The sequence below is a fragment of the Amphiura filiformis genome, chromosome 2 (assembly GCF_039555335.1).
Source record: "Amphiura filiformis chromosome 2, Afil_fr2py, whole genome shotgun sequence".
Taxonomy (NCBI): domain Eukaryota; kingdom Metazoa; phylum Echinodermata; class Ophiuroidea; order Amphilepidida; family Amphiuridae; genus Amphiura; species Amphiura filiformis.
This window is the reverse complement of record NC_092629.1, coordinates 31,953,842-31,967,377: the sequence shown is the minus strand read 5'-3', so window position 1 is coordinate 31,967,377 and position 13,536 is coordinate 31,953,842. Positions and strand designations below refer to the sequence as shown.

The following is a 13,536-nucleotide window of genomic DNA, read 5'->3' as shown; positions in this document are numbered from 1 at the left end:
TGATATTGATCTTCCGTCATGCGACATGCACATAAATAGAGTTGTGTATAATAGTGTTTATATCACTGAAGTCATAATCTGTCAAGTGTCTATTGTAATGTCTGTGGAAATATTTCGATGGTCTTTATATTTTCACAGTGAAATCAGCTTAGGCTATTTCGTAGTCTCAAGTCAATGCTTTCAAACTAAATCAATGCTTTCAAATGTAGACTGCTTTGTTCGACTTCTCTGCTCGTGAATATTGCACTGCGAAATTTAAACATTTCTTTTGTATACTTTGATCAGGTAACTCGAAAATCCTGTAATTTTATTCGTCACACCACTTATAAGAAACTGAAACCAAAACCCAAACTACCTGTCACAAATGTTTAGTTTTAAACAAAAGGTAGAAACAATGAGTTCGATATCTTGTGATTCAAGTGGTTAGGCAGGATAATAGGAAAACAACGTGACCAAAACCAAAACCAAAACTAAAACTCAATATTTGAAATGAGGCAATGTCACTTATTGTATATATTATCACACAAGGTCGGACATATTATATCAAAAACATCTGTACACATGTGACGGAATTCGTCAATCTTACCAATCAGGCTATTGATGTTGATATGCCCAAATTTGAATAGTCCAAGCTTGTATGTGAGACGATGCTCGGTACTTGTAAATATATTTTTCGTTAATGTTGATATAAATATTGCATAAAGAATTGTTGCATAAAGATTTCCAGCTGGCTTAAAAATTTCTCACACACATTAATGTTTTTGGAATATTTCTAAGAAATTGTAATGTAAAGTTTAAATCTTTTAAAACCTCAACATTAATGTTGCATGGTATCAAAATCACATCACACGTAAAGCTGTAAGCACTTGATCATTGTCATTCTTGGCTCAAAAATGTTCTCTGGAAAGTTAAAATATAACATATTTGCACAACCTAAAGCAGTAAAGTTGGAAAGCTTCCAATTGCAGAAACCAAAGTTTTCTCGGACAACATGTTATTCATCTTCAGTAAAAGCATGAATAACATAACACCGTCGGATTATAAAATAGATAATGTGGACTAAATTTAATGAGATACACAGACTTTAAGAAGCGGTGAGCGAGTATAAATAGCGCATGTTGATCAAACTTCATTATTACTTCGCGCATTATGTAATCGTTAATTTCTTCGCAACCAGTCAACCAAATCACATAAAATTTTCGTATGTGATGCACAATAAAATCGGCTATGCGCTACATTTTAATTTTTTTAAATTATAAAGTCTATATTTCGACTTACATCCAACTTTATTCACTCGGTAATTTTTCTGGGACACCCTGTATATCTGATATTTGAATTCTTCTACACACTCGCTATGAAATGATCAATGCAATTTTTGCCAAAGCTTACTACCATTCGCAAGATGCTGTGAACTACCAAATTGCAACCGTTTTAAAATAGTTGCTGTAGTGATTTCTACTCTTATTCTTTTTCGAGTAAAGTCAGTCCCTTACCTTGAAAGAGTAGTTTCCACTCTTTTAAGAGTGATTTTAACTCTTTTTGCTAGTAGGTTTGTGGCTCTTATTCGTCAAGATATAGCACCAGTTTTCGTTATGTGATACGGCACACAATTCAAATTCAAGCACCATCATTATTTTCTCAAAACAATGCACTTTATAATAGGCTTATTATACCTATATACCATTTAATACACGCAATTAGGCTATGCAAAAATTATATGTTGTATTTTGCATATGTTTGGCGCAAAATGTATTATACTTATCATATAAAAAGGCAACGAATGAGCCAAGCAGCGTTCGAAATAGGGCCGGTCAGCCGGCCATTGGCCTGTAACGTTTTGGCCGGGCCGGTTACTTTCATGATTTGTTGTCTAGTTGCCGGCCAGGCTGGCCGGGAACTTTGTAAAGCTCAAAGTTTTAGTTTTTAAACATGATTCGTGAATAATGCATCGTCTATCTCTCATTATTTATTAAATCACATACGAAGAACGGTACAAAATAAATAGTTTCAATTCGAAAAAAAAAATCAGTCCCGATCTTGCATGAAACATTTCAACGGTTCAACCACCGTTTCTATGTTTATTCTGTGCATTTTATATTATAACGAGATGCCCGTTTTGAACAGCCTTAATCGGACTCTACAGTCTATGACATCAGTAATATGGATCATAATTTAATTATGTAAGAAGTTTACGGTGGAGGGGGCGTACTTGAATTACATTTTGACAGAGCGTGCCGCTGGAACTCTGAAACTTCTACAGTGTTTACGGATTTTTCAACCTAAAAAATGCGGCTGATTCGACCGTTTTTGACCATCTTATTTCCCAAATCTGGACCCATGTTTGATTTTTTACCTAAAAATCGGCTGATTAAACAGTTTTTGACAAAATTTTCTCAAATCAGGACCCTGCATGTTTAGGGATTTTTTTCTCAAATCGGGACCCATGTTTAAGTTCAGACTCCCAAACTAGCCGTAGTAGCGTACACGTCCCTAAAATACCTATTCAGAATTATAATTATACAATTCATTTTAAATATCATGACAAATAATTCCTTGGTTTAAAACGTCACTACCCAGCAAATACAAAACGTTTTGGACATCATTCGCATAAGGTTAGAATAGGTTGCCAGAAAGCGTTTAAATGTCGAGTTATATAAAGGATATACCTTTTCATGACATTCATAAACATTTTTTGATAACTTGTTTGCAGAAAATATTTCCAATAACATTTTGAAAACATTGTAAAAATATTTTTGTTGTATGTTTTAAAACGTTTCCATGGACTTTATATAACCAATATTTAATGTTATTAAAACGTTTTTACCCAAAACCAAAATATAACCTGTTTAAAACGTTTTAAAAACGTTTTTGTGTTTGTTGTGTACTGAACTTGCTATAACTTGACGGAAATATGTTGAAATGTGTCCGGTGGACTCCGGTCCCAGCTTATAATTTCCCGTTTCAAAGCTCTAAAAAGTTTTGGCCGGTAACTTTTCACCCGGGTCTGTCACTTTTCAGAGTTACAGAGCCGGCTGGCCTGTAACTTTTCGAGGCATATTTCGAACACTGGAGCCAAGTAGACCATTAAACAATTAGACCACTGGATTGCATAACGGATTGATGTAAATCCATTTAATGATCAAATTGATGGGGAAATCCTACTAATTAATTTGATTAGAATCATCAAATTGACAATCTGATAGAAATTATCATTTTCACCTTTTACCTTGACTTGGGTTTAAGAAAAAGATTTATTGCAAGTATTATTAATCATGTTAATTGGAATTTCACAGACTTATGATGTTATTGTAAATATTATACAGAACTTAACTGATCATTCATTCATTCATTCATTCATTCATTCATTCATTCATTCATTCATTCATTCATTCTTTCATTCATTTATTCATTTCAACAATTCACATAAAAATACAAAATACGCACTAAAATATCATTACATCAAAATACCATCAAAGAATCATGGAGGAGATGGCAGAAAGGCCAGTAAGGCCAGAGGTAGCCACCCCCTTTTACAGAAAAGTTACCAAACAGAACTAACGCAAAAGCAAATGATAAAAATTAAAACAACAAACAAACATACAAACAAGAACAAAAAAAACTACAATGCTCGTCAATTAATCATATTTTGAAATTAAAGTGTCTTTTGTACACGTTCCGGAAATGTTTCATTGAATAAGACGCTCTTAAAGATTTTTGTAATGAGTTCCATATAGGACCAGCTGTACCATGTGTACGGACAGCGTGATCGGTGAAAACCCTGGTTTAGTTTAATAATAATTAGCGTTTCTTGTTTGGTAATCATGAATATTAGATCGTAGGGTAATTGGGTAAATAAGCTGTCAAATAAGCTCGGTAATTTCTTTAAAGGGCAGGTCTATTGCAAAAACATCATCATATTATTGGCAAGCTAATATTATGAGGACAATGAAAATGACTTCTTTTTTGAGAAAATAAGACGTTTAAAATTGATATTCCGCAAAACCAACTTAAGCGGTGAGTTCCTTCGAACGAGACAGATTTGGGCTAGAAAAAAGTGACGTCATGAAATGAGACGTGCGTGCCTGCTTTGAGAAAAGGGACTATAAACTCTCTCAATGGACAGAACGTACCGGTATACTGTTGTTGTTCACAGAAAAAAACTCCAAATTAAGTATAACAAATTTAATGGTTTTTAAACATATGGATAAAATCAGCCGCTTCTTTTTATATATATATTTTTGTAAATTGTGATATTATAATTTATATGTATATCAATATCATGAGAAATATTGGGCCTAAAAAATAAATACATAATTTGAGCTTAGAATTTCATCTGAGACTAGCATATAAACCGTTTTAAGTCCACAAACTCATGTATCTGATTTCCCTGTATATTGCACTGCTATAGTTATTATAGTTTCAGTTGGATGAAATATTACAAAGCAAACGCATAGTAACAATACTGTGTGAGCTTTGTTCCCGAAATGAGAACAATAGTTGTTATTGTTATGCAGCATTGTTATGGTAAATGATAGTACAACTCATTGTTGCTAATGTCAAACTTGTCAAAGTGATTGTGATTTTGATTGTATGACGAGAACATGATTATTATAGTGTCCGCTTCATTTACCTACGTCATCAGCCAAACGGGGGGAGAACACGTACGCTTAAAACGGAGGAAGAACACGTACGAGGCTGAACTTCACCCACACAATTTCTCCTTTTTCAGGAGAAATACGCATAAAAAAATTGCAGCAAGTGTCAAATTGTAATGTAATAATTATTCTCTTCGCATAGAGATAAACTTGTTTTTGCAATAGACCTGCCCTTTAATACTGTACTTATACATAAAAACTCCCAATTATTTATAGGTGTCATTGTTTGCTTAAATGTTATATTTGGCAAACAAGGGGGCTGTATGACTTCTGTAATGACTATTGGCTACTGTCAGTATCGCCAATTTTTGGAGTTTCACAATTTTATCCAAATATGTTTTGCACGTGATTCCCCAAATCAATATTCCATAGTTCAAATAAGGTTGAATAAAGGTACAATATATGTGCAATGCAATGATACACTGTACACATGTCACCTACTTATTCTGTGACATTAGAAAGTCCAATTTAAAAATCTAAAATTCAAAAAGAAAGCTAAATATACAGCACTTTAATTCAAAACAATGCCACCAATAGTAATGCTATTCATACCTAAAACAATTCCCATTTCCCGGTATAGATCATTCTGGGACACCCTGTATTTCTGCTATGCCGTTTGTTACATGAGCTATCGCACAAAGGCGTATCAATTATTTTCAATCACAATGAATATTAATTAGTTATATCCGATCATATAACCAGGGAAATGATATAACAATGTAAGGTTCAGTTGAATAGATCGTTATAAAAGTTGTGATAGGCACTGGAAAGAGTCATAAGATCAGAGTCCTATTGTGCAACGTTATCATGGCATTAGCAACAACTGATTTCAAACATCTTTCGACTAGTGCCAAAAATACTCCGACTACAACTACAGATTTTTCTGAAAATGAAGTGGTTTCCACCGTCTCAATTTTTGACAAGATCTTGGTTGATGACAAAGATTCATTTTCAACCATCACATCTTCAACTGGTTTTGGTGATTCTGATATAAAGATTGCCTGGAATAATGTGGAATTTGAGGTGCCGTTTCTTCTTGCCGTTGCGATCTTGGGAGTTCTTGGCAATGCTCTGGTGTTGGCTGTTTATTTGCAAAAGCGAAATCGGAAATCCAATGCCGCACTTTACATCATCAACTTAGCCATAGGTATGTGAACAAGGTTCTTATAATATTTGTTTCTTTTCCCTTTTTTCCCTTCCCAGGTTGGGTATTATGCCTACTATTCAGCATCGAAGTGGTTACGTAATTCTCTTGGTTACCGGATCACGCTATTTTGATATGCCTTCAAGTGCCATATACTTTGTGTGGTGATTGTTTCGATCGTGGTTCATAACTCAAGCGCGTGATCCCGTTGACATAGTAACATTACGTAACTTCGATACTGAATTAGAAGCTGACTATAGTAGGAATTCCAATTGAATGAACGCAGCTTTCAACAGTTGTACTCGATCCAAACGCGATTGTGCATCGCGTATTTCGAACTACAACGCGAACGCACGACCTTGGATACAATGCTAACCAATCACGAGCATGGCTGGATTCACTTCCGCGCACAGTCGCACACGCTGGCGTATATCGCACAGTGTACGTAAATGTTCGTCACGCTATTGAAAGCTGCGCATAGTGCACTTACGTCCACGGCGAATTCACCCAGAGAAAATAAAGGTAGAGAAGCGACACTCCGTACAATTAACGTGCAGACGGCCTATACCGATGTGAGGACAGAAAATGTGACTCTCCTGCTAGTCTCGGGCGCGGGCCAGACTGTATGCGGTATGAACAAAAACATAATTAACTGGTTGTGTAGGAGACTAGCAGGAGAGTCACATTTTTCTGTCCTCTGCTGTCCTCCGGAGTGTCGCGGTCCTGATTCACCGTGACCTTTCCAGCCATAAACCGCTTAGGCCTATTGAAGATTAAACCGATATATGCAGTACTAAACCATTATATAGTAATCTATTGTCCAATGCAAATTTATTCCCACCTGATAATATTGATCCAATGAGCGACCGAATTGTCCGCTACGGACGACTAATCCAATCGATAATGACTCTATTGACATGTAGGCCTATACGTGCGTATCTCCACTGACCGAGTTTTGGGATATTTTTCACTGGTTTGCAGCTGTTTGCTGTCATTTACTCATCAAGGCGGACCACCGTTATTATAAGGACTATGCCAATTATTTAAAGATTGACATGTAGAGAATAAGCCATAGGCCTAATTGATTGACAGAAAGTACTAAATTTGTACCTATGACGGTTTTATGACACCAATCTTCAAAATACGATCAAAAAATGGCTGCCCGGTGAAGTAAAATGTGCATTGGAATAACACGGCGAGTTTGGATAGATGGTAGGATTTCTTTTTAATAAAAATGTATGTTCCCCGTTATTAAAGCTTGTACCGGGTTGAAGATTCAGATATTTGGAAAAGAATAAGTAATTGAAACATAGAGAAAGTACTAAAATCATAGCTTTTATACTTTTTGATATATGATACTAACTAGTTCAACCCGTATAGCTACAACACAGCGCTACCAGTAGGGTTCAATTGCCTATTGTGAGTGCCCCTGTGTTGTGTGCATACATATAGTTAACAATAACTGCATGATGGTTCATTCAATTGGAATTCCCACTAGTGTTGTCATGTCTTAGAGAGTTATATATAGGTTCATACATACACGCTATATAACAGGGCGCGTGATTGGTCGAGAGCCGGATGCCCGGTGTCCCGGATGCGTTATTTCTTTCTGCAACCATAATGGGCCGCAATGCGATAACACATAGTACATACATGTAATTAATAGGCCTATGAGGCTAGATATAACACGAGTTTATTACCATTATTATTTCCTCTTACTTAATAAAATAAAAAGAAATCGATAGAATTAAAATTCTATAACGGTTTACCTGGGGTTCGAACCCACAACCTTTGTATCCATAGTCTAATGCCTACACGACTGTGCTATGATTCGTTGTGCCAGAAAGGTGTTTGTTTATGATACTTGTTGATTACGGAATAAACTGCATACACTATTACTAGTATAATAAATACGAATATAATCCTAACCCTAACCCTAATCCCTAACCCTAACCCTTACCCTAACCCTAACCCCTAACCCTAAACCCTAAACCCTAACCCTAACCCTAACCCTAACCCTAACCATAAGACCCTAACCCTAAGACCCTAACCCTGACAATAATGAACCTTGCCTCGGACTATGCGGTTAGTGATATATTGCGGCCCATTATGGTTGCAGAAAGAAATTACGCGTCCCGGATGTGAAATCGCCGGTTTTTTTTAAAAAACAATGTTACATGTAATTTTTTGTTATTATTTTGATGAAATAAGAATCACAAAATGTTCTGGTATGTATGAACGGGCGAGCGGCCCCTCAGGCATAAACAACCGTTTAGCTAATAATTACCAACGACTAGGCTAATTGGTATTTTCTGTGCTGAGAAAATGCACTCATAGAAATGACTTGTTCGCCTTGTTGGCGCAATTCAAAAGGAGTAAGTTTGGACAACTCAAAAATAGTGTAAAGTTGCCAAAACAAAATTCATTTTAGTTATCCGAACTTAAAAAATGCTGAAAAAGCTCAAAACGTTCCGTCAACTAATCAACTTTGTTGGCATTACTTAGAAAGTTGATGTAAGTCGTTGCGTCAACTTTTTAAGTAATGCCAACTTCTGAATTCAAGTTCAGGGAACTTTAAAAAAATAAACACGGTTCAAAGAACCAATTAGTTGAGTTATTGTAACTCAACATGTAAGTTGATGTAACTCGTTCATATTAAGTTACTGGTACTTATTGTTTTGAGTTATTCCAATTTGGTACTTTGTTACTTAATTCACGTAATTGGATCATTTTCTGCACAATTAGCAGTATTCAAATATTTATTTTTGTAATCAGTGCAAATTTTTGTATACTATAGCACACATCTAGAAAATTATGCTAGGCTAGTTTCATTTTCTGTGTTGTAACAACTTAATAAAGTAAGTGCAAATGAGCCTCGGTGCGACCAACATAATGATATCGAGTCAGCGTTACGCAAAATTGTACGCGCGTTGGCATTACTCGGAAAGTTGACGCAACGACTTACATCAACTTACTGAGTAATGCCAACGAACAATTTCTATGAGTGTGGACTTGAACTGAAAGGCCCTGTACAAACCAATAGGGATTTCGCCGCGAGGGTGTCCCCTTTGACAGACGTGAGAAGTGGGTAAGTGCAAAAGATGGAACAACCCCGACCGAAAGAATACTTTCCCCCTCTCTCGGAGTCGAACAGTTTGCAAATGTTTTGTCAAAATCTCTTAAAAGTTGTTATTTCACATTTTCTCTTTATGATTCTGTGTTGTTAGGTGATCTCTTCATATTACTCGTCGTCGTTGTAATGCACATCACAGAATTCTTCCCCAGACGTGGCCTTATCTTTGGCGTTATCATGCCCAGTGTTGGCTTCACAGATTTGCAAGATTTCTAGGCTTTAACAGCACTATCTTTACTAGTGTTGCTATTGCTTATGATAGATTTCTTGCCGTTGTAAGACCACTGGAGTTCAGGAGTAAATACATGTACGCCACCAAACGCACCGTACGCATCATTATCATTGTATGGATCGCCGCATTTCTTGCTGCTATTCCATGTGCTTGGAATTTTCGAGTAAGTGCTAACATCAAAATCACTTTTTCTTTAATAAAGGTGCTATATATAATTACCAAATTTGGTGTGTAGGACATTTGGGTCAATAAAATGAAAAAAAAATCACCTAATTTGCCTATTTAATTAGCGGCCATCTTGGATTTGAAGATGTCAAATTTCAAAATAGTCTTTGGAACCACAAAAATGAGCTAGAAACTTGGTTTTTATTTTAGATGAAAGAGAATAGTCATGTTGAAAAAATGGTGGAGTCAGTTTTTAAAAAAACCAACAACTTTATTTTGGTCAAAAATGGCAAAAAAACACAAAACACTAAAAAAAAGGACTTTTTTGGATAAAAATGGCCTAAGATAAAAAACATTGGGGGAAAATCAGGAAATCTGACTCCAACATTTTTTGACAATTGGCCGGACGTATATTCTGGGCAAATTTCGTAAAAATACATTAAAAAATGGGGTCCACTGACTATTTTAAGGTTAAAAATCTTCATTTTGGGAAAAGTGCATTTATATCTTGAAACACCTTTTTATTTTTTTATGCAAATTAGATGAAAACTTATTTGTACATGCAACATGTAAAAAAGCAGGCAGGCACTTAATGTATGACAATTTGTTGTGAAGATAACATGATAAAAGTTTATTTGCTTTTTGAGATACAGATTTTTTACTGTAAAATTGTTATAATATCGCCACTTGAAAAACAATAAAATACATAATAAATATCACTGCTTGAAAAACAATAAAATACACAAATAGTATAATACATTTTATTGCGCAAGATGCTTCACTTCAAATTTCTCGGGAACCGTAATTGCGATTTTTGTGGAATAAAAAGTATGTGAAAGAAAAAAGTTACTGGAAGGACAATGAAATACGACTATAAATGGGTGTTTTTGATGAGGGTCTTTCCCTTTAATTAGGTCAAGTAAAATAAAAAACATGTTTCACGTCCGGGTTTTTGAAAAAAAGGAGGAAGAGGGGGCTTTTTATTTTTTATTTTTTATCGCAAAATAGGTGTAAATACCCATAATTAGAGCTGTTTTATCGTATACAATAATGCCTGGAAAAAGGAGGAGGCCTCTTTTTATTTGTTGTTCTGAGAGATAGGCGCCTCTAACTATCACAAAACCTTATAAAAAGTGTTTCTTGTATATTAGCAAGGCTATAGAAAGCATCTCTACTTCCTAGACATATTTTTTGAAAAGTTATAACTGAATTTCAAAAATTAAAAATAAAATTGAAGAAACCTCAAAAAGGGGGACGTGAAACATGTTTTATTTTTTATTTGACCTTAACTATTTCAGTGCAATATCAACGTCATTATGATAACAAAGTTGTGATATTCCAAAAGTACCACGATGTCTTTTTGAAAAACAGTTATTGTCAGCTGAGTGATGTTTGGTTTTGAGTGCATAATAGATTTCAGCCCAGATTTCAGCCCATGATAGGGGGTCATAAAAATTGACTCCGGTCCCGATATATTCATGACTCCCCTTCCGAAGAAACTGACAGTCCCTAAGTATAGGTCCCTTGAACTCCATCTTTCTCTTAAAGGATCATTCTGAATATCTCATTTCCTCATTACACGCTTTATCTTTTACAGGCAAAATACGTAGATGATTACTACGAGAATTACCATGGTAAATTACCCTTCGCTTGCTGGCTAGTCGATCTCGGCAAAGTTTTCAACGATTTCAAGATGGTCTACATATCTATTCTGTTATTCTGCGTGCCACTCGCCATCACCTTCATCTTCTATACTCTAATAATTGGTTTATATGGCGAAATAACACGCAAATGAAAGCTAAGACGACTGTGGAGAAGATTAGGCGTACCCATTGGCAAACAGCACGTACCTTACTGATAGTCTTCATCGCATACGTTTCATGTTACATCCTATTTGCAACCTACACTATAGCCAGCGCCCGGGCCACCATAGCTCAGCAACTGTTTCTTAAACCAATGGTGAAAAACGTAGGTTTACTTATGCCGTATGTGAACAGTTGCCTAAACCCAATCGTCTATTCGGTCATGCATGGCCCCTTCCGTTCTGCCGTCAAACAAATGTTTTGTCAGACTGTTGTACAAGATAAGAACAGTAAAGGTAATGACCCAAATAAGGTCCAAGTCCAAGAAACATTAGGAGCAAAGTCGTCAAAATAATGATAAGGAAGCACTTAAGACTGATGGTTGCCAGGTTTAAGGTCATACGATCATATGCAATGCTCAGTTAAGTTCATGTGCGCTGGCTGCTCTGGGGAAATATTACATTTTGTTCATCCTACCAACGCAGTGAACTAAGTATAATAACTTTCATTAGTATCTGATGTCAGACACATTATTGGGCACCCATGTACAGGAAAAACAACATAGGTATCTGATGTCAGACACATTATTGGGCACCCATGTACAGGAAAACAACATTAGTATCTGATGTCAGACACATATTGGCAACCATTTTCAGGAAAACAACCTAAGTGTCTGATGTCAGACATATTATTGGGCATCCATGTGCAGGAAAAACAACATTAGTATCTGATATCAGACACATTATTTGGCACCCATGTACAGGAAAACAACATTAGTATCTGATGTCAGATACATTATTGGGCACCCATGTACAGGAAAAACAACATTAGTATCTGATGTCAGACACATTGAGCACCCATGTACAGGAAAAACAACATTAGGCCTAGTATCTGATATCAGACACATTATTGGGCACCCATGTACAGGAAAAACAACATTAGTATCTGATATCAGACATAATTATTGGGCACCCATGTACAGGGAAAACAACATTAGTATCTGATATCAGACACATTATTGGGCATCCATTTTCAGGTAAAAACCTTAAGTGTCTGATGTCAAACACATTATTGGGCATCCATGTACAGGAAAAATAACATTAGTATCTGATATCAGACACATTATTGGGCATCCATGTACAGGAAAAACAACATTAGTGTCCGATGTCAGACACACTATTTCGCACCCATGTACAGGAAAAACAACATTAGTATCTGATATCAGACATAATTATTGGGCACCCATGTACAGGGAAAACAACATTAGTATCTGATATCAGACACATTATTGGGCACCCATGTACAAGAAAACAACATTAGTATCTGATATCAGACATAATTATTAGGCACCCGTGTACAGGAAAAACAACATTAGTATCTGATATCAGACACATTATTGGGCACCCATGTACAGGAAAAACAACATTAGTATCTGATGTCAGACACATTGAGCACCCATGTACAGGATAAACAACATTAGTATCTGATATCAGACACATTATTGGGCACCCATGTACAGGAAAAACAACATTAGTATCTGATATCAGACATAATTATTGGGCACCCATGTACAGGGAAAACAACATTAGTATCTGATATCAGACACATTATTGGGCATCCATTTTCAGGAAAAAACCTTAAGTGTCTGATGTCAAACACATTATGGGCATCCATGTACAGGAAAAATAACATTAGTATCTGATATCAGACACATTATTGGGCATCCATTTTCAGGAAAAAACCTTAAGTGTCTGATGTCAAACACATTATTGGGCATCCATGTACAGGAAAAATAACATTAGTATCTGATGTCAGACACATTATTGGGCATCCATGTACAGAAAAAAAAACATTAGTATCTGATGTCAGACACATTATTGGGCATCCATGTACAGGAAAAACAACATTAGTGTCTGATGTCAGACACACTATTTCGCACCCATGTACAGGAAAAACAACATTAGTATCTGATGTCAGACACACTATTTGGCACCCATGTACAGGAAAAACAACATTAGTATCCGATGTCAGACACACTTGGCACCCATGTACAGGAAAAACAACATTAGTATCCGATGTCAGCACACTATTTGGCACCCATGTACAGGAAAAACAACATTAGTATCCGATGTCAGCACACTATTTGGCACCCATGTACAGGAAAAACAACATTAGTATCCGATGTCAGACACACTATTTGGCATCCATGTACAGGAAAAACAACATTAGTATCCGATGTCAGACACACTATTTGGCACCCATGTACAGGAAAAACAACATTAGTATCTGATGTCAGACACACTATTTCGCACCCATGTACAGGAAAAACAACATTAGTATCTGATGTCAGCACACTATTTGGCATCCATGTACAGGAAAAACAACATTAGTATCTGATGTCAGAA

At 36.0% G+C, this 13,536-nt stretch overlaps 1 protein-coding gene across 1 annotated transcript; it reads left to right on the top strand.

Moving 5' to 3' along the window:
* Positions 1–5,373: 5,373 nt before the first annotated feature.
* Positions 5,374–11,685, top strand: LOC140135914 (allatostatin-A receptor-like). Its single transcript, XM_072157591.1, is given in 5 exon segments — positions 5,374–5,802; positions 9,027–9,080; positions 9,083–9,327; positions 10,927–11,092; positions 11,095–11,685. Coding segments are annotated over 5 exon segments (1,197 nt in total). The 5' UTR covers positions 5,374–5,462; the 3' UTR covers positions 11,487–11,685.
* Positions 11,686–13,536: the final 1,851 nt, after the last annotated feature.